Below are 23478 nucleotides of genomic sequence, written 5' to 3' on the forward strand. Positions count from 1 at the left end.
AGACAGCGCTCTGCATCGCGCCATCGTCTCCCATGCAGATCTGTACAAATAAAGAAAGTACCATGTTTGTTAGCATGCTATAATAGATTGAATGAGCAATAATACAAGGATGGTCCGGATCTGGGGTGGGAGGGGTTATTTTTCCATAGTTTTGTCCTCTTGTCTGATTGTTGTTGTTGTTTGTTTTTTCTGTATTTTTTGTAATGTGTGTTGTACTGGTTGTGATTGTACATTGTATTTTTCTAAATGTGTATGAATACATTTTTGAAAAACATTTGATCAACAATAAAAAAGGATTTGGTCAGGATCTAGACTCAGTGTGTAGTTTATTAATTAATCAATGCTCTCTACATTAGGAAAACACATACCAGTGTACCCGAGGGAGTCACACACAGCTGTGCCTGGATAACCAAACAAATTGACAAGATAACCAAAACCCTTGAATCTACACACAGCAAATAAACTCAAATGACACAACGAGATGTAAAAGGAAATCACACATACAGTATAGTCGATATAAAACTGGCCGCTTCAATCTGAAGAGCAACTAAAACAAAACACGGGAGTGTACCTTGTTCTTGTGAACACTAATGTTATCCACAGCACACACAGACCACGAAGTTCTAAAGGAGAACACTAGTTACTGAAACAAAACACGTTAGTGTACCTTGTTAGCTAATGTTAGCTAGCTGACATTAACGTTACACATTGCACTCATATTACTCACCAACACCTTGTAAAGCCGGTCCCGCTGCTCTTACAGAACCGAATAACTCCCCTTTCGTGTATGTACAGCTCTCAACGTGTCCAGTCTTGTAGTCACCTCGTTTTATACTTTTATTCTCATTCTGAAAGAAACAGGTGACATTTGCGAACGTGACGGCCATCTTTGTGATGGTGACGCGTATTGTACGAGACCAAGAGACCTGTAGTTCACTCAGCGGTTTCACACAAAAAAATTTGTAACTTCACAGTTTTACGACACATTTTAATTTTTTTGACTTGCAAAATATTCTTTTAAATTGACAAACATCATATGTGTCATTCGTGGCACAATTCAAACGGGATCAAAAGATAACCTTTCTCTCTCCATTGACTTCAATGTATAATTTTACGCTTCCGGGGTCCCATGGAGCCTCCCGGAAAGGGAGGGACTTCGCCTCTCTATTTGGAGCAGGCTGGAGAAGGCGGGAGTTGAACTCTGACGTCACTGTTGAGCCGTTAGTGGCCGACTCCGCCTACTAAGGGCTTCACGGCAACTCTGCAGAATCCTATGGGTGACGTCACGGACCCTACGTCCATTTATATATACAGTCTATGGTTCACGCTCAACACCCCTAAGGGATGAGCGGAGCTGTGTGCAGAGCGGAGGACTGAGGAGGGGATCCGAGGAGAGAGGAGGGGAAGCAGCAGGCAGTTAGAGACGTCCATTAATGATGACAGGAGGCACAGCAGCACTCTGTCTGATGGACAGATGTGTTCATGACGACTTATATATTTACTTTGATTCATTGACAGTGCGGTATAATGAGACAATAACAGGCTACAGATGCGGACACACACACATATATTTATATAAATATATACAATTTAAAGTATGAGAGCACTCTCATAATAACGTGACACAATCAGAGACTGGATATATCCCCCCCTCTCTCTGGTCGCTGCAATGGGGAATTGAAATTATGGGCCAAAAGTTGTATTTACAAGTATTAAAAGTAAGCAGAGGACACCAAATCAACTGAGACCCGTCTGTCTGCTGCATCTACGCACTGTAAAACACACACCTACACACTGTACCACACACACACACCTACACACTGTACCACACACACCTACAGCTCCTACAGCATAATCAGGCTACAGCCGTTGTGTATTTTATTATGTGAAGCACTAAATGATCTTAGAAAAATAACGACTCTTTGTTTGTAGATATCTACTAAACTAAAGCAAATAAAGAGAGTAGGCCTGTTCTACTGAGTGATATATATTATACACACTGCTCTGCTTTCTGCACGGACCTCACAGCTGTTCTCACTGTAAACATCGCGTTGCGATGAGAGCAGTTTCTAAAATAATATCCAGGGGATACATGCAGAGCTGTCATTGGCTGAGATAAGTCCGGCCGTGCGTCACGCCTCCACCGTTCCCGGAAATGCATCCGCGGAGGAGCCGTGGAGGAACCATCAGTGTATCCTCGGTTATAGCCCCTCCAGAGAGCCTCCTTGACGCTTGATCCTCGGTGTGTATTTAGAGAAATGAGAGGTCCTTCAAAATGGCGCACTGAAATTCATTTCCGGGTCACTACCGGAGGACCGAGGAGGGGACATTTGAGTATTGAGAAGCCTCTATGGAGAAACTCCATACAGTTCACCAACTATGCAGTTTTGGCTGCCAATTTCTTGTCTCGCAATGTTGACATAAACACTTGGTCGGATGGCAGGACAAAGGAGACTTCTTCACAGTTTGTAGAACTGGTTGAAACACTCACTGAACACACCGCTCTGAGCCAGGTCCACACCCAGGGTAAAGACAACAGAAACACAATCTCTTAGTCTTGGGACCTGGAAAAGAAACAGAATGAGCACGTGTGGCACGCCTGTTACGAGCTTTCCGTAAAGAAACAGGACGAGAATAATTACACTGAGCCATAACACAACTGTGCGTTAACACAAGCTCATCCGCCATAGTAGCGGCCTGCTGCAAGGAGGTTATTTTTTGTTCTTTTAAATTGACAACAGTATGTTCTGGTACACAGTTTTTAAATTCCTCCAACATCATAAGTTCACACATTGAGGTAAGGTCATCAGCTAAACAAGCTCTACACCACCCATCAAAAGGGATTTTGTTCTCCCTCACAAAGTCCACATAAGTCTGGCTAGGAGTTTTCAGGCTGCGAAAACACTGCCATACTGTAGGCCTCAGGCACAAGCTCATACGCCCTAAGAATAGCACCTTTAACATTTTCATAAACAATGCTATCTTCAACAGTAAGAGAAGAGCAAACCATCTTAGCCCTACCAACTAACTTGCACTGTATCAGTATAGCCCACATTCGTCGGCCACTGCAAAGCAGCAACAAACAAAACAAAGTATGATTCAACTTCAGACTCGCAAAACACTGGGACAGCTAAATGTTGGTACTTACATCAAAAGCAGCAGCAAAACCTGACAATGGTTGTGTACCCGAAGAGGTACCAACTGAACCTGTCTGCAGCTCTAGCTCACGCATCCTGTCTATAAATAGGCCTTGACAGCCATGGAATATTGGGAGATTAATAGAAGAGAATAGAAAACCATAAGGCTGCGAAGCTTCAACACTTCTGTATCACTTCAGTTCAGTGCAGATTACATTTGACTTCTCCTCTTCAGTTTTATCAGAAAAGTTTCCCAGATTGCATTTAGTTCACTCCCTCTCTCCCTCTATTCTCTGTACAGTCTTACTGGAGGACAGACGTGCACACTCTATACTACATGCCACCAAAAAGGCAGTATTGATGCAGTGAAAGCATTTGAAAAACATAAGCAGAACTCAGGGCTTCCCCAAAGCAAGAGAAAATGTTTAGCCCCTGATTTTTAAATCTGTATGATACACTGCAGTTTCTTTTCAGCACCTATCACAAGTGCTTATCTCCCAAGGAAATATTGATGCTGTTGAGGGGGAACAGGAATCACCTTGTACCTCCTTGCTCCTCTCACTATGAGTATGTGTCTGTAGTGCTTATGTGTGTACATTTGAGGATCTAGTGTGGGTGGGGGCTCCGTCAGGAGCATTGGACTGAGAGAAACATGACAGAGGTGGGATTCAGGTCAGCAGAGAGAGTTTGTGAGACACTGCTTTGAAAACACACACTAATAGATAGGAAGCTATAGGTTGGGAAACCATTCATGCCTGATTGCTTGCATGTTAATATTAAATTCAGATTCACTGCTTTTTTCGTCCATTCTCATATTGCTGATAAAATGAGACCTCCTACTGTCTGCATATCATATTAGTTCCCTCTATATGTTGAAAACATAAAATGCTGCTTTATTCACTCCAAATTACAACTTCATAGCATGTGAGGACAATCCTAATAAGCTATGCCAACAAGTCCTCCAACTCATACGACCAAATGGGCCGATTGCTCAGGCCCTTATTACGACCAAATATGTTGTTTGTTCAAGCGCTTAATACTGTTACGGTGTGTGTAGGAAGCAGGACCCAAATGCAGATTAAAGTGACAAAAAAAGTCCTTTATTTCAAGGCTATACTATTAAATAAAGACTAAACAGAACACTCACCGAGGAACAAGCCATATCACAAGACGAACCGACAAAGACAGACAGAAAAACCAGAACTTAAATGCACACAAGACTAATCATACAAACAAGACACAGGTGAGGAGGGAGGAGAAAACACAGGGACACCAGGGGCCTATACTACGAACCTGGTTCAACCTAACCTGGATATGTTTGAGTTAGCCGGTTGGCCTAATCCAAAACATACGCGCTCTCGCTAAACTGTACTACGACGCTGGTTATCAAGTGGATCGCTCAAGCCAGCCGTGTCCTATCTAGTTAGGTGCGCGTTCACATGAAAGGGGTGGTATCTGGAGCATTCGACCAATCACAAACATGGAGAAGCGTACTGACAGCGCAGCGTCATACTTCCTGAATGAAAAGTGAACTTTAATACTAGTCAAAAATGAAGAAGTTAAACTTTAAACATCCATGACTTAAACACTTTATCCAGGATAAAAGCCACATAGCTGCACCTGCAAGGTGAATACAGCTGGAAAAAGAAAAAGTGTTTGAATGCGTACATTAACAGGTTTATGATATCACTGCCCCGTCTAAAACACGATCTGACTTCAATTACATTTGTCTCGAGTGTTTCGTCAACTTATGTGTTGCTTAAAATAATACTTCTGCATACAGTATGTGACACTGTGAGTGCTGCACGGCCAGATACGGCTCAGCTGACTCAGATAAGGAGATATATGATACATTATGAAGTGATATGCCGCGGACTGTACTTAATGTACTCCGATCCGGTTACTTATGTTGTGGCCGATATTTAAGTAAGCTTTCTTAACGCTAATGTTATAATAGTCAGATTGCTCTGAAGATGGAGGTGATATTCTATTCATGTTCACGTTCACACAGTCGGTGATTTTTGCCGGCCGTCTTTCCTGCGACGGCAGTTTTTCTGTATTTCCTTTCTCCTGTAATATGACTTGATCGCTTTAAACTCCGCACACTGAGCTCTGATTGGTCAGCAGGCGGTGCTTTCACTGAGTTGAGCTCTTAGCCTGCAACCTAACCTGGTCCCGACCAGGTTAGCTGCTTAGCATATATTACCATGGAGATCTAGCCTGCTAAAAAGAGAACCAGCTTCGGATGACCGGAAAGCCGGAGTTTTCCCTGAATTTAGCCGGCTAAGCGAAAATCCTGCTTCGTAGTATACCCCCCAGGTGAACACAATCGGGTAAATTAGACACACCAGGGAAACTGACAGGGAACCACAGACAGATCTAAACAAGACAAAACACAACGCAGACAGAAAACCAAAGACAGATCTAGACAAGACAAAACACAACACAGACAGATCGTGACAAATACGTCCTATAATTACGTTTTAAAGTTTTCGCCCTCTAGTGCTCCCGTTGAATGCTAACGTTACAGATGGTCGTTTATTCACAAATAACCCTCTCTGTAAAATCCTATTGTAGGATAGTTTGGCCATTAAAACGCTTTTTGATTAGATTTCTAGCGAGAAGTGTATATTGTACTTTTAGAATCCACGTCCAGTCGATATGTAGGATCTATAGTTTGATAGATATTACGAAGATGATTTGAGGTATGCGGCAACAGTATTTCCGGTCTCGACGTTTTCATAATAAAACCAATGATCAAATGATTTAACAGTGATATCTGCAGTACTCATCAACTAAAAAACATCAGTTTATCCTTGTTAATTATACGATATTTATTGGTTTAAATTGTGTACAATGCTTTTGTGTTTTTCCCATAGGTTTTTCTCTTTCGATTCTGAGGGACACCCGCAGGTTTTGAGCCGCAATGCATGTCGGGATATGGTGTTTATGCAATATGAAATCGGAAAAACATTTTTTTTAAATAAAATAATACTTTATTCCGAGTGTTCTTGCTTTTCTCTTTGAAAGTCATCACATAACGGCATTGTAATACACGGTTCGGCTGCATTAAATATTACATATCTGCCGTAGATATTTATTTATAGAGCCCTGATCAGAAGACCTTTTGACAAACTGTAAGAAATGCCGCCAAAACTGAATATGTGACGTGGATCATAAATATATTAGCAATTAAACAACATCTTCCATTTCTTTTCACACAATACGTCTCCTTGCAGTATCAACACTAATTCGGCTGACTTTTATATTTTCATCCAATTGGTAGATAGGTTATATTTACACCATAACGGGGCACAGCTGATAGAAAGGGATTTTTTTGTAATTTTTAAAGATATTATTTACTGAGCTACCTTTCTAACTCCTCATGCAGTTGACTGTTACAGGTCTATACAGGTTCATGGTACAATGCATAAGCTTCAAATCGAGAGACTGAATCTGTATTTTCCTTTACCGTTCTGTTTTAATTTCACAATAAAGTTAATAGTCATATTATGTTTGATATTATTATGTTTTATTAACTACACCACTGGTTTTTCAACCCACACTGCCTAGTGGTTAAAGCACGTTATTGAATTTTGTTGTTGAATACGTTTTATTTGATGACAACATTTAAATATTAAGAGTAGCCTACATACAAAATTGGGGGGAAATAGAAGGCATGATAGAAATATAGAATAGAAAATATCAAGAAGATACTGTAGTGATCTCTACAATAAAACAGTTTAGTGCAGGACGTCCAAAGATATTAACAGGAGGATGTGCAAAACAGACAAACTAAAAAGGCTTTATTTAAACATTAAAGAATACTTTAAGTTAAGGTCTTCTTTTGAATAAGAAAAAAACGTTGGGGTTATCCACAGATAAATATGAAGTCTGACAAAGTACTTAACGTCCAATATATTGCATAGTTTATTTTGGCACTTGACAATCACCTTCCCTGAATTTGACTCAGGTGTAACTAAAGTCTGATTTAAGGGTTGTTGCGGTGGCCCTGAAGTGCAAGACACCACAGCATTTCAGAAAACACCACAGCATTTCACAAAACACTACAGCATTTCACAAAACACCACAGCATTTCAGAAAACACAACAGCATTTCAGAAAACACTACAGCATTTCAGAAAACACCACAGCATTTCAGAAAACACCACAGCATTTCACATTGGACGGAAAGGGTATTCCTTTAGGGAGAACACTTCTTGTTTGTGATTGGACAGAGCCAGCCAGAGAAGCACTGCTGTGATTGGTTGTTTTTGCTGCCAGTCAAGAAATGACGCTTCGTGATTGGTCAACACCCGACAGCCAAATATGTCCCAACCATGGTCCCACAACGTATGATCCCATTCCCAACACATCAGCCGTTAGCACACACTCAGATCTCACAGCTCCTCATATCTGTTCAGAAACTGGACAAAAGTTAAACATGTACAAACCACAGACTGTCTGTGTCATGGCGAATACAGTCGCTGCTTTATTTATGTCTGTATGACGTTGTTGTGAGTGTGGACGGAGCAGCTACAGGTTAGTTTAGCCTGATGGATCCGATTCAGAAAACACGCATTTTAAAAGCTTTTCGCCTGCCGTCTTGTCTGCAGACTTGTCAAAGAGTTAATTCATGGTTTTTACTAGCTGTTATCAGTATGTAGTTACTTCGGCATCAGTTTGAAACGTGTATTACAATTAAATCACGGTCAAATATGTTCATTTTGTTGTAGGATTTACATGGAGATACGCCCCGTCCCCTCTCCAGCGCCTCTTGTTTGAATGACAGCATTGACAGGAGCAAACACAGCTGACAGCCGCGGTGAAACTCGAGCGATTAGAGCGATGCGAATATTGGGTGGTCTACCATAGTATTTACATGGAGATAAGCCCCTTAAAAACCATGAGTTAATAAAGCATTAATTATGTATTTACTCCTGTCATTCAAACAAGACGCTGGAGAGGGGGCGGGCCGTATCTCGGAATCGGATCCATCAGGCTAAACTAACCTGTAGCTGCTCTGTCCACATTCACAACAATGTCATACAGACATAAATAAAGCAGCGACTGTATTCACCATGACATAGACAGTCTGTGGTTTGTACATGTTTAACTTTTGTCCAGTTTCTGAACAGATATGAGGAGCTGTGAGCTCTGAGTGTGTGCTAACAGCTAACGGCTGATGTGTTGGGCTAATCACGAAGCGTCATTTCTTGACTGGCAGCAAAAACAACCAATCACAGCAGTGCTTCTCTGGCTGGCTCTGTCCAATCACAAACAAGAAGTGTTCTCCCTAAAGGAATACCCTTTCCGTCCAATGTGAAATGCTGTGGTGTTTTCTGAAATGCTGCGGCGTTTTCTGAAATGCTGTGGCGTTTTGTGAAATGCTGTAGTGTTTTGTGAAATGCTGTGGTGTTTTCTGAAATGCTGTGGTGTTTTCTGAAATGCTGTAGTGTTTTGTGAAATGCTGTGGCGTTTTCTGAAATGCTGTAGTGTTTTGTGAAATGCTGCGGCGTGTTCTGAAATGCTGTGGTGTTTTGTGAAATGCTGTAGTGTTTTGTGAAATGCTGTGGTGTTTTCTGAAATGCTGTGGTGTTTTGTGAAATGCTGTGGTGTTTTGTGAAATGCTGTGGTGTCTTGCACTTCAGGGCCACCGTAGGTTGTTTATATAAAAACATTTCCCAACTTGGGATCAATAAAGTATATCTTATCTTATCTTAAGATGATCGATGGCTACTTCCATATTTGCAAAATGTGCCTCTGAACCTCGACAAGTGCATGTTTAAGGCTTATCAATGAACAACAGGAGGGGTCACAGACATAAGACCAGCTGTTAAATAATGCTCTTCTGACCTTAGGTGTCTTGTGGGTATATTAATTCACCCATTTATTAATTATATGTTTTAAATTTGATAACACCACTGTGTTTCACCTCCAGGGTGTACACAGTTTAATACTGGCAACTTCTAATTGTAGGAAATATGAAAACGTCCTATAAAGAGACGTGCCATAGAACATGTTGCGAAACACACAATAGCCAGCATGTGTAGTTCTGGGGGGGGGGGCTGGACCCGTCCAATTCCAGTTTTGGAAAGTCTGCCGTGGTTCCATTCCATTTCATAGAGCTGTTTGACGCTCAGCGTAACCTTGTTGCACTGGCACTCCAACATCCAATCACAGGGCTTGATGAATAATCACAGGGTTTGTAAAGCAAGGCAGATGTTGTAGTCGCAAACGATAGCTGGGGATTCTGGGTAGTGTAGTGTCTTCGGAAACTGTAGTGTTTAAACTCCGAAAAAACTATTTGTTTCTCTGACTCGAAGGTTAAAAACACAAAAGCATTGTACACAATTTAAACCAATCAATAGTGTGTAATTAACAAGGATAAACTGATGTTTTTTTAGTGGATGAGTAATGCAGATATCACTGTGTAATCATTTGACAGTGAGGGGAATATATCCGGTTTTATTATGAAAACTTCGAGACCGGAAAAACTGTTTTCACCCAGGCTAACTTTACATGGAAGCTGCATACACGTTATCCTGGCGAGACCTCAAATCATCATCATAATATCTATCAAACTATAGATCCTACACATCGACTGGACGTGGATTCTAAGAGTACAATATACACTTCTCGCCAGAAATCGAATCAAAAAGCATTTAATTTAATAATTAACTATTCCACAATTTAGGATTTTCCAGAGAGGGTTATTTGTGAATAAACGTCCCTCCTGCAATGAAAGGGCCGGGAGCATGTTGTTTCTTACACGACCACTAGTGGTCGTGTAAGAAACAACATACACTGTAAAACGTGTGTCTGGGTCGTAATAAGGGCATAAACAATCGGCCTATATGGTCGTTTTTTGTAGGAGGACAGGCTGAGGTATGCAGAGTGGTTATGAGTAAAATGTGATGTCAAAGGGATTTGCTCATTAATAGCAGTTTTATTGCTGTTTGATGTGGATTTATTTCCTACATTAGACAATGATTTCATGATCACTAGAAAAAGGTTTTTTTGAGAAAGCACATGACATGATGCATCTTAACTCGGAAGACATGTTGGTAAACGTACAGGCGTAAAACATACTCCGATATAAAGCTCAGTTTTAATCAACTGATGAGGCTTCATGGTCCTGTTCCTGCTACAAGTCAACATGTCTGCCGTAAAAAAGGTCCATTGAACTTCTTCCATCAGGCAAAGTAAGATATAAAATAGAAAGGTAAAGTGAAAAGGACAACATTTTAAAGCAATCAAAGCTTCATATTCTTGTTGGATGTTTGCTGTGGAGTTGCAGCTTAATTCTTGCACGGGCACCCAAAGCGAACTTTGTAGTCACGGCACATGCCCTCACTCTGGTCCTTGTTGCGGAAAACAAATCCCTGAGTCGGATTGAAGCTGAAAAACAATACGAATTATTAAATTAATCAGTTCGATAGTTATATGATTTTAAATTGGATATGTTGCTTAGACCATAATTCACGTTTAGCTCTGATATAAACCCAATGTAGTTTGTTAAAGTACATTTATGCTAGTTCAAATAAACCTCTACAACTCTTCCAATGATCATAATTGTTCTTGTTGTCAGGTGGAACTTTGTTTCTAATATTAAATATCTCAGATATCCACAATGATCATTTGAAATAATTAAAATGTCTTCTAATGTAAATGAATGTACAGAGTTTCTATTCACTGTTATAGGTGCAGCTCCAGGCAGCACATGTGGGTGACTTGTAAGGAGTTTTTAATGTTCAGAAGTACTGACTTATTTCTGGGATGTGGTTAAATAATCATTTGCATTATTTCAGTGAGGCAACTTACATATAGAAGGTCTGCCCTGTGGAGATGGCTGGGGTCATCGTGTCAGTGATAACAACCTTTATGTACAGAGGGTTTTCACAGATCTTTCCTGGGTTTTCTTTCCTCAGGTCCTTCAAAAGCTCCCAGTCCCCTGAGCCACTGGGATTGTCACAGTCAAACAAGTCGGTCCAGCACACTGCAAGGAGCAATAAAAGAGTGAGAGGACGACTGGGAAGGAAGCTGTACAACTCTCCTAAATGAATGCTTAATGCCACTGAATGGTTTAAAATACTTACCTGGCTCTTCTGGATCTTCTGGATCTTCTGGACCGGGAACCCGCTGGTGGCTTTCTGGTAAAGGTTAAGAGAAAAGTGTTACAAACTATGACTTTGTATATTCCGGGTGAAATACAAATATGATCATGTCATTTTTATAATCAACCTACCCATGAACAATGCGGCAACAATGGCAAAGGAGAAAATACAAAATGTAAAGTTTATTATAAAAAAAAACTAAAAGAGGTAAACTACCTCTCTGAAAGGTCCCAATGTGTTCATTTTGATGGACTGTCTTCTGAATGGTTAAACATTTCTAATGGTGTACCACAAGGTTCTGTTTTAGGACCACTTTTATTCTCCATATATATTAACAGTGTAGGTGATAATGTGGATGAAGCTACTTTACATTTTTATGCGGATGATACTGTGATGTATTGTGCAGGTCCCTCCATTCAGGAGGCTGTTGTTAAATTACAGGCTGTTTTTAACACTATTCAGACTCAGCTCTCTGAATTAAAGCTTCTTTTAAATGTGGATAAAACCAAGGTAATGCTCTTTTCAAAAGCTAAAAAAACACCAGAGCCTGTTTTAGATAATGTAACTACGCAAGGAACAACACTTGAAGTTGATGCCTGTTACAAATACCTTGGTATCTGGCTTGATGATTGTCTCTCTTTTAAACTTCATGTCAATAACCTGCTTAAAAAACTGAGGGTTAGGCTAGGTTTCTTCTACAGAAACAAGTCCTGCTTCTCGCTTGAGGCCAGGAAAAGGCTAGTCACTGTGACCTTTTTACCTGTGCTGGACTATGGGGATTTGTTGTATATGAATGCACCTGCCAATTACCTGAGCAAATTGGATGCTGCGTATCACAGTGCTCTGAGATTTGTCACAAATTGTAAAGCGCTTACACATCACTGTACACTGTATACCAAGGCAGGTTTACCATCACTCTCTGTATGGAGGCTCAGTCATTGGTACACGTTTATCTATAAAGCTTTGTTGGGTAAACTCCCGTATTATATCTGCTCTCTGATAACACAGAGAGTTGCAAGCAGCTATTGTCTGAGATCACAGGATGTAGTCTTGTTAGATGTGCCAAGAGCAAGGACTGTCTTAGGTAAGACAGCTTTTATGTGCGCAGCTCCACTTGCTTGGAACAGTCTTCAGCAAGAATTGAAACTGAGCAATCTCATTCCTCTGCATGTTTTTAAAGCTAGGCTAAATGAAATGCTTGCTGATACAATGGGCACTTGTAAATGTCTATAACTATGTATCCTGTAAATATAATGTATAATGTCCTTTATTGTTTTATGTTTCATGTGGAACCTATATGCTGCAGGTCTCCCTTGAAAAAGAGATCTATGATCTCAATGGGACCAATCTGGTTAAATAAAGGTTTGAAATTAAATGAAATTATGACATATATGCAGAACTTGTAAATCTACATAGAATGAAAGGAAATAAAATCCAAAATCAAACATTACCAATTTGATCATGGTTGCAGAGGATCAGGGACCTTTAAAACTATAAGGGAAGTTTAAAATTAGGAATTTATGAACATTATCAAAATAAATGGAGTTGCTTGAAATAAAAAGAATGTGAGATGAACTTTCTATTTTATTTCAGTTTTAACTAGAAAACAGCTTTTAACTAATGCTGAACATGTGTGTAAAGGTTGAAAGCTATAAAAAAAAAAGCATACCAATGCATTGCAGTACACACAATACACAATACACAATACACCTTAACATAAGGCCAAGTCAACACAGGAGAGGCTAAAGAAGAAGCACATTTAGGTGAGGGAGTGGCCTAGCCAGTCTCCGTACCTTAATCCCATAGAAAATCTTTGGAGGGAGCTGAAGCTTTGAGATGCCAAGTATCAGCCTCAAAAACTTCAGGATTTGGAGAGGATCTTCAAAAAGTGGACCAGAATCCTTCCTGAGATGAGCACAAACCTGGAGACCAACTACAAGAAGCTTCTGACCTCTGTCAGTCCAATAAGGTTTTCTCCACCATGTACTAAGACATGTTTTGCAAGGGGATCAAACTTATTTCCCACAGTTAAATGCATATCAATTTGTATCTTTTATATAATTTCAATTTCTGGATATTCTTTTTGATATTCTTACTCTCACTGATAAAATAAACATGCCATTAAAATGATAGACTGTTCATTTATTTGTAAGTGGGCAAACAAAATCTGCAAGGGATTTCCTGCACTGTATGTCAGTGAGCGCCTGGTCAAATAGACAAAGCCCATCAAAGATCCCATCAAAAGGAAACACCTCCCTCTATTCAGCAGGCCTACAGTCCGAGAGAAGCCCATGTCCCAAGCTCTCATCTCTGTAGAATGACTGTTCTCTGTTCTCTCTAGGTTGTACATTGTATCTGAGACACATGATGGAAGTCTGGATTATTTTTTTGAGCATGAAAACCAGGCATGTCCACCATAATTGTCACAAATGGGCAAGCTGAGCACTGGTACCAAGTCAGATTGGTGGGCAGTTCGGGGGACCTGAGTTCTTTACAAGAGAATGCATCTCACCCCACAGTACAGGTCATCATCCTTGAAGGGGCTGCTCTTGTGAACATGGTGCTGCATAGACGTTTTTTGATTATGTGCAGAAAGTGTTATCACCATACTGACATGACACATTGAGCCACCCAGTGTCATTCCTGGAAACTGGCCAGAGTTTCTGCACATTGAAGACAAGAAGGCTGAACTGTTCTCCTTCCTGGCAACCAGTGTGACAGCCCTCAACACTGGCAAACAAATAATCAGTATTTGCATCATCCACACATGAGGAGGCTGATAACCGCATCCTACTGTACCTAGGAGATACTGTGAAGGAAGGGTATAGCAAGGTGTCAATACGCACAGTTGACACGGATGTGGTAGTACTGGCAGTCACAGCAGCCCAATCCCCCAACATCACTGCTGTGGGTTACCTTTGGAGCTGGGAGGAGTTTTCAGCATTTAGCAGCTCATGAGATGGCGAGGTCACTAGGTCCAGATCGATGCATAGCCTTACCAATGTTCCATGCATTTACTGGATGTGACACCGTGTCATATTTTGGTGGCAGGGGCAAGAAGACGGCGTGGGATACATGGATGACGTTTGATGATGTGGAAGAGGGGTGGAAGCAGGCCCGCCTCTCCCCACTAGCTGGCTCGGCTGTAACGGGGCTGCTGGGGTCTGCTGGGGTCTGTGGGGGCACGGCTAGCTGGCTGGGCAGCCTTGGCTATGCCTATGTCTGAACTGGCCTCGGAGGGGGCACAGCTGACTTCTTGCTGACCTGCAAAAATGAACGGATTAGATTCCAATTCCAATGTAACCTGTAGCATACTCTTACTGGTTATGGCCAATAAAACGTTCTATTATTCTAATGTCTAACCTGTCTCGAAGCGCGAGACACGACTAGCTGGCTCGGCTGTAACGGGGCTGCTGGGCTGTCTGCCTGGACTCGGAGCTGACGGCCGGGGGCCGGGGGGGGTTGCTAGCGGTCTATCTGCAGTAACGTTAGAGTCTACGTCTACCTTTGCTGCCTGCCGGAACAATGACGTTATTTTAGGTAGTTTTGCCCTCTCCTGTTCGGCTTTCGCTCTCATTTTGCTTTTCTGAGCACCACTTGGGTAGTGGCGCTTCATTTTTCATGTTTACCGGCAACGCAACTAATGAACGTTATTTATATGAGCAATGCTTCCCGCTTTGTTTTGAACGCTGCCCAGCCTGCCAATGAACATTAGTTATCAGCCGGCTAGCCCTATCGCAGGTGAGCAAATAATAATAATGATACACTGTTGTACTACTACAGGCAGCGTACACATGACGTAGCAACATAGCAGGGACGTTCCCGCGTTACGAAATCTAAGAGGATAGCCTACAGTGGGGGCGGGGCGGGCCCCCTAAGCTCCGGGGCTCACCCGCACCGCGGGGGCCTCCGCTACGCCACTGGTCCCCTGAGCCACTGGGATTGTCACGGTCAAACCAGTTGGTCCAGCACACTGCAAGGAGCAATAAACGAGTGAGAGGACGACTGGGTAGGAAGCTATAAAACTCTCCTAAATTAATGCTTATGCCACTGAATGGTTTAAAATAATTACCTGGCTCTTCTGGATCTTCTGGACCTTTTGGATCTTCTGGACCGGGAACCCGCTGGTGGCTTTCTGGTAAAGGTTAACCTGTTAAACCCCGAGCCTGTTTTTCAGGTTTCAGGCTCGAAAATGACATTCTCAGAACAAATGACCATATCTTCCCTTCTAAAAGGGTTAAATTAATAATCTTTTTTCTCAAAGTAATGATAAATGTGTGTATTAGACTGACGCATAGCCTAGACCGGAAGCAGCAGCCACTCTGGTGGCTACCATTAGCAGCTAACTTTTGCTCTCCGATTTTTACATAAAAATGGAATTATGGATTATAAATGAAATAATTTTTTTATACAGAGACGTTAAAAACCTATGGATTAATCGAATCAGCCGCGTTTTTTATCGTTTTAATGCCATTGAACATGTCTTTTTATCAGATTGACAGCTACGATGAGTTCATGTTGTTGATAGTGCTACAGATGCGCTGCGAATAAAATTAGACTCTGTTGCTCCTTTGAAAAAGAAGAAAATAAAAACAACATAGATTAGCTCCATGGCATAATGCCGAAACCCGCAAAATAAAGCAAAAGTCGAGACAACTTGAAAGGATATGGCGTTCCACTAAACTTGAAGAATCTCGTTTAATTTGGCATATTACTCTCAATGAATATAAGAAAGCACTGCGTAAAGCGAGAGCAGCTTACTACTCTTCATTATTAGATAAGAATAAGAATAATGCAAGATTTCTTTTCAGCACTGTAGCCAGGCTGACAGAGAGCCACAGCTCGATTGAGCCTTCTATTCCCATAGCCCGCAGTAGTAATGATTTTATGTGCTTTTTTAACGGTAAAATTGTTACTCTTAGAAACAAAATTAATGACCTCTTGCCTTTGACCAGTATAGTGTTATCAACAGCTCCCGGAAACGTAAGTTCTAATATTACACTAGATAGTAAACTACAATGCTTTTCAGCCATTAACCTTGAACAATTAAATTCAATGATTCTCACTTCTAAACCATCAACGTGCATGTTAGACACAATTCCAACTAAGCTGTTGATGGAAGTTTTTCCATTAATTAGCACTTTTTTATTAAATATTATGAATATGTCTTTATTATCAGGCTATGTTCCACAATCATTCAAAGTATCAGTGATAAAACCGCTTCTTAAAAAGCACAACCTCGATCCAGAGGTTTTAGCCAACTATAGACCTATTTCTAATCTTCCGTTACTCTCAAAAATTCTTGAGAAAGCGGTCGCAAAACAGCTGTGTGATTACTTGAAAAAAAAATGATTTATTTGTAGATTTTCAGTCTGGCTTTAGAACACATCATAGCACAGAGACAGCTCTGGTTAAAGTCACAAATGACATTCTAATAGCCTCAGACAAGGGACTTGTCTTTATTCTTGTCTTGCTCGATCTCAGTGCTGCATTTGATACTATCGACCATGATATCCTATTGCAAAGACTAGAGCACTTAGTTGGCATACAGGGAACTGCTTTAGGCTGGTTTAGGTCCTATCTATCTGAATTCTCTCAGTTTGTACGTGTTAACGATGAATCTTCCACGCAAACCAAAGTTAGCCATGGAGTGCCACAGGGCTCAGTGCTCGGACCTATTTTGTTCACATTATATATGCTTCCGTTAGGCAATATTATAAGGAATCATTCTGTAAACTTTCATTGTTATGCGGATGATAATCAACTATATTTATCAATCAAGCCTGCTGAAATTAATCATCTAAATAAAATTCAAGACTGCCTTAAGGACTTAAAAACGTGGATGACCTTACATTTTTTTATGTTACAGTATTGTAAGTCGCTTTGGATAAAAGCGTCAGCTAAATGTAATGTAATGTAATAATCCTATACTTACAACATCAAATAATTACATGATTTCAACTTAGATTAGATGAGGTAAGATTAGGGCAGCGTTTTAAAAGAAATGCTAAAAGACGTAATGTTAAACTGTCTATAAAGATTTATTTACAGACTAATGTAATGTATTTGCTCTTGGACGTATGAGAAAGAAATATCAGACATAAATGTTCTCAGAAAAGCATGCAACACAACTTATAACTATGTAAATGTCAGAAAAAAATTACTCATTGAACATTTGATATTTTACCCTTAGTGCCAAACCTCTTTTTGTTTACCACTCTTTGTCAGGTGTTTCTAATGATCTAAAGTCACCGATCACTACATTGACTTGTCTACATGTCGTTGTTACACAAACACCACCAGAGCATGTTGCTGCCCTTTTTCATTGTCCGTCCTCTGCAGTGTGTAACTAATTAATTGCCCTTTGTGGAGAAGAGCTACCTCCTTCTGTTCAATAGCAGCTGGGGATACTCTCTGTCTATTCATGCATCAACATTAAACTTTGTCATCTGAAGGGGCCGGTGTAATATTTTACACTAAATTGTGCTTTGGACTGGATGCCAAAGTACAAATGATAGCATGGTGCAGACTCATTTATCATCCGCCCAAACATACACACAGCTCCCTCTATCTCTCTACCCCCACACACCCCCATTCTCACCTTCTCTCCCTCTCTCTCTTCCGCCGGCTGCATGGAAATCATTGTTGTCTCTCTCCTCTTGTGGTGAAGGAGCTGACTGCAGACTTTCTGTTCACCATCAGTTTATATGGACGGAGCTCTGAGAAAAAACACACACATTTTAAACAGCATATTAAATACACACGCTTTCTTGTTCTATCTTTATGAGATTGTTCCACTGCCCTATTGACTACATTCATCTAACAAAATCCACGCCCACCACATTAATTATGCAGCTATTATCAATTCATGCTGGAAGTAGAGTGATGGTCATAAAGAGGAGTAATCAGTGAGGATCAGATCAAGTGAAACAAGAGTGTATTATTTAGGAGTCAACACTAATTTGCACAAGTGTTCTCTTTATCTTGGTGCTGGTGAAGGATAATTGGAAGTAATTAAGGGGGAAAACAATCCATTTGGTTTTATCTGACTTTGTTGTTATTTATTTGTGTACTAGTGCATGGGTTACAATCTGCTTAGTGTTACTCTTTAACAAGTATTCGCCAGGGAATTATCTTATTGCACCATACACAAATGTTTGATTAAGAATACAAAATAAGTAAATGTTAGGGTTAGATTTACTGTATATGATGAATGAATGATCAACCAGCACAAACAAATAACTTCTCGAGTACAACAGTACGGTGGCCGACAGGTGGCCAACAGCACCAAACATTTACATTGGAAAAACGTGCTAAAACGATGCAAAAACACATGCAAAGGAAGAGACATCTTCACCAACTTGACAACACATTCCAAGCATTTACCTTAAGCGCTACATAAACGAAACGCTGCAAATACAAAATGAAAAAACGCTGCAAGAAGAAAACATTACGGAAACGGGGAGACTAAAAAGTTATGCACAATAAGCAATATCAATACCCCAATAAGTATTATAAATACAGCATGTAACATGAACAGTTTGTGATATGAAGAATGATAGCTAGTAAATGATTATTACTATTGATATACTTATTATATTTTATTCATTGTATCCAATGTATATTTACAGATACTTCATCCTAAACTCAATTCCTAAACCTGAACATTACTGCTTAGAAAAGTAAACAACACTTCACACTCAATATGTATTGAATAGCTCAGCTTTTTAGCACTAAATGCAGCAGGAAGGTAGAAGGCCATTTGTAATGAGTCACAGCTGAAATGCACTCACAACACATTAGGCTTACTAAGGTGCACTGTATTGACCCTCCTCTGCTGCACACTCTCACCTCTAATGAAACAGGATATTACGGGTCATAAAGTTAGCCATAGCATAAGCAAACCACTCGTGCTATTGGATTGCACTATTGCTTCTCCCAGTCACTGGTACAATAGGTTTGTATGAGATGAGGTGTTAATCTGTTGATTTGTTTTGTTTTCCCATTTTGCATCTAATTAAGGGTAATAGCGATACTGGTTGTTTGCTAGATTTAATTACAAAAAGAGGATGAAAAGGTTCCTGCGTGTTGTATTACCATAATGTTGTCTAGAGAGTTTAAATGCTGTTATAATCAACGTGTTGGAGGTTATTCATGTCTATATGTGTCCATATGGTAATTTGGTCAGCTGTGTCTTTAATGAACAAAAGTCTTTTCTCTCTCTGTACAAATTCTGTCCTTTGAAAGTATATTTGTCTTCAGTATCCAGCTGTTCGAATTTCATGAAGTAGAAAGTGGCCTGAGGATAATTATGTAAAGTAGAAGGTAAGAAGATGAAAATGGTGAAAGGCTTTAATTATCAGCGGGAATTAACTTCACATTGCATAAAGGCAAAATAGACATACGACTTATGTGACACACATTATGATAATGTGCCTTTTGAATGCAGCTCGGTGTTTGGCACATGTTCCAAAATGTGCACATCTACAAATATCCTTTTGCTTATTTATTGGTTTTGTTTATTAAAGTGTAGAAGCAAGGAGTGGGCAAGAAAGTGGAGAATTATTCACACCGTTATCTGGAATGACAGATTTGGAAAATGGTATTCTGTGAACCTTTGCAAATAATTGTTAAAGATATTATACTGTCTGCTGCACATGCAAATAATAAGTAAACGTAAAACATAACAAACATAAAACACATACAGTGGTAGTATGCATAGAGCAGTAACTGTAGATAAACAGCGAGGACTCATTGATATTTTTCTCAGGGCCAGCAGAAAGATTCTAGCACCCGGTGACCCAATCTTTAACCCACCCACACACCTGTCCTTGTGCAGAACCACACACACACACACACACACACACACACACACACACACACACACACACACACACACACACACACACACACACACACACACACACACACACACACACACACACACACACACACACACACACACACACACACACACACACACACACACACACACACACACACACACACACACACACACACACACACACACACACACACACACACACACACACACACACACACACACACACACACACACACACACACACACACACACACACACACAGTATTGCTTTTAACTGTGCCTCTGTTTGAAGTGTGGCTCTCATACGTTCTCATTCGTCTTGCATCCTGACAACCATTCAATCAAACACTGGCCTCCGGGATTGAGCCGGAAACCTTCTCCACGGGGACGGCTGTTACTATGGCAACCGAGAAGAAATGCCACCCACCAACAAAGCTGAAAAATAGTGTTGTCTTGTTTTTTTGTCAACTTTTTGTTAGTTTATCTGTGTCCCTGATTCTTTCTTTTTGGTTTCTACCCAGTGTGGAGGAGTATACACTATAAGCAAATGCCTCTTGCTCTGGCTTACCATGCTTGGGCGTGTGGGTAATAGTAGCCTAAACCAACACAGGTGTGTCAGTGTACAAGGATTTAGTTGTCAGACAGGAAAATGTAGAAATTAGTTATCCAAAACCCACTGTATTGACATGGAGCTGTACAACATGATGCTGACATTTATCAATTTCATTTACTGACAAAAATGCATATAGTATAAACATTATGTAAAAATGACACAGCATGTGCCACAGACCATTAAAAGGAAAGTTCAATGTTAGGCTCTCATCATGCCAACACATCTTTGAGATAAACACTGATGGCTGTATGCGAACATGCTAAAAAAGCACATTCTTCTTGGCAGTTAACACAAAGTTCAGTCGAAGCTGATGGCAAAGTCATTAGTTTGAGAGGAATCTGGTCATTAAAAAGTTATTGGGCTAATTAAAATGCTGTCTTGATGATGGCTCGTTGATTGAAAATCAAAGAGTTGTTATGAATGTGTCTACCAAATGTCATGGCAATCCATCCAACATCTGTTGAGACATGTCATGCAAAACCACAAATGTCAACCTCATGGTGTTGCAAGAGGAAAAGTCAAGGAATCACTCAAATCATTAAGATGTATCCTATGGGAGCCATCGATGTCTGGACACGATTTAATGACAATCAAACCAATAATTGTGGATGTATCTGTGGTAGTGGTGAAACAACCAACATTGTAAGGAGTGAAAATACACATATAAATAAAAATATTGTCAACAATATAAATGTTGATCAGTGGATGTTTTTATGCAGCTAACATAATTATAATTTCAAAGTTGAATTTCGCTCTCTCTGTGATGGATTGCATGTCTAAAGAATCCTGCAGTCTGAATATCTGCCGTCCCACAGCACAAATCTTTCTGCTGGCACAAAGAGCCTACTTACTATTTTCACTTGACATCCTCTTTTCTATGTGAGTAATTAAAGTGATGGTTTGGGCCCAGGCAGTGAGGTCCGCTGAGATAACCAGTGGTCCAATTAGAACCACATATCTCCATTCTTATCTAAAAACACTCGTTACCCATGCTTTTGTTTGACACCAGCTGCGAATTAAGTATACTGCAGGAAAGCTGTTAAATGTTTCAAGGTGCTGAACAGCAAATAAAAGCAACACTCAGGTGAATTAAGTTTTCACATCAGTGTAGTGTCTGAAGTTATGATTAATCACCTTGGAAGAAGAGACTTGTGAAAAAGCAAGCAGTGCCTCTAACTGACTTTGAGAATTGAACAACATATGGTCACCGTTCAAATGGATTCATCACATTTGGTGTTTCTTGTGTATGCAGGGTGAGTATAACTGATCAAATATTAACGGGGGAGAATATTTATGTATGCGTTTTCATTCATACCCGACAGGCTTCTGTTGTCAAGGAAGTGCTATGAACTAATTCATTACGCCAGAGGATCATGTTTACTCAGCTCGGCTCTGTATTATTTCTCCTTCACAGCCCCTATGGTGCCGATGCGTTACAGCCAACTGCACTCTGTAGTGCGGGGCTTGCTTTCTGACAAATGGCCCGGAGGAGAGGGCCAGGGAGAGTCCTGTCAGAGCCAGTCAGCGCTGTGCTGCTGCAGCAGCAATCTGAGGATATAATGGAGCGGGTGGAGAGGCGGAGACAGAGGAACAGAGAGAGGGGGATGTTCACAAAATATACCCTTTTAAAAGTTCACTAAACAGCTCAAACTGCTAAGGTTAAAACCCTGAAACAGACTTGCAATTCTTCAACATTAAACTTAACAAACATGTGTTCGTAAAGGATTTGCAAAAAAATCTTGGAATGACAACAAGAAATATAGAGTAGGAGAAGAGACAAAGATGCTCTTAAGATGCTGGCATTGGTGTAAGCTATATATTGCAAATGGATCTGCCTGGGGGTTGACCAGTGCACAATTGCAAAGCCATCCACATCAGCTTGATTTACAGTTGTATTGACTTATCATGCGGATCAAAACTGCTGAGACTGGTTATGATCCAGAGAGAGAGCAAGAGGGAGAGCAAAGGTTCAAATGGAGAGTGATGTTTGGCTCAGGATGAATAAAGGCTCTAATAATCCCATAATGTGAAAGTGAGCTGTATTCCTCAATGGTTGATTTTAATCGGGGAAGCTTTACCACAGGAGCCTAAGGGTAGGAGTCTGGGCTCAGATAGAGAAGATACTGTACTAGTGCCAAGAAGCAGCACAGCTTACACAGTTAATTTGATAGAACCAAAACATTCTTAACTCGTTATTTTACATTATATTAGACAGAAGTAAAATGTTGAATCCTGAACTTTTACCTAAATAAAGGTTTGAGTTACTTGGTCATTGTAACTAAAATTCAACATTTTACTAAGTATGATTCATGTTTGAATTTTCCATATTTGTTTTCTTTCACTGGAGTACAGGGTTGCATCTATCCTCAAGCAAAACTAAGAATCCCTGCAAGGCAGAGGCAGAGTTGGAAAGTCATGAAGAAGTTAATCTGTCCTCTGGGAATTAAGCGAGTTTCTGTAAAAGATAAATAAATTACAAAACATTTTTGAGGTCATCTCTGCCTCATCCCATAGAGCTCAGTGAAGAGACAGGACGTCCTACAGCAAGGACTCACGTTTAGATCCATGATGTGCTGAGTACAGGGCTTTCACCTCAATATTGCTGCTCCTCCCTGATATTGCGCATTATGAATCATTTTATTGTAAACATCCCGCAGTGGTGCTCCAAATTCTGGATTGTGTACAACAGCCCGAAGTTGTTTGTGTGCTCAAAGCTCTGCCTTTGTGTGGCACACTACTGAAGCTATTCTGCTGGGAAAAAGCACAT

General features: G+C 40.4%; 1 protein-coding gene across 1 annotated transcript in view; it reads right to left on the reverse strand.

Moving 5' to 3' along the window:
- LOC117440396 (uncharacterized) overlaps nucleotides 1–23478 on the reverse strand; it is a 44893-nt gene that overhangs the window by 18201 nt on the left and 3214 nt on the right. The window contains exons 2-3 of the mRNA XM_071201919.1: nucleotides 17855–17941; nucleotides 15326–15388 (exon numbers count right to left, since the gene is read on the reverse strand). Coding sequence (XP_071058020.1) covers nucleotides 15326–15388; nucleotides 17855–17941 — 150 coding nt within the window. The remainder of the gene's footprint in view (nucleotides 1–15325; nucleotides 15389–17854; nucleotides 17942–23478) is intronic.

The sequence above is a fragment of the Pseudochaenichthys georgianus genome, chromosome 24, assembly GCF_902827115.2.
Source record: "Pseudochaenichthys georgianus chromosome 24, fPseGeo1.2, whole genome shotgun sequence".
Lineage (NCBI taxonomy): Eukaryota > Metazoa > Chordata > Actinopteri > Perciformes > Channichthyidae > Pseudochaenichthys > Pseudochaenichthys georgianus.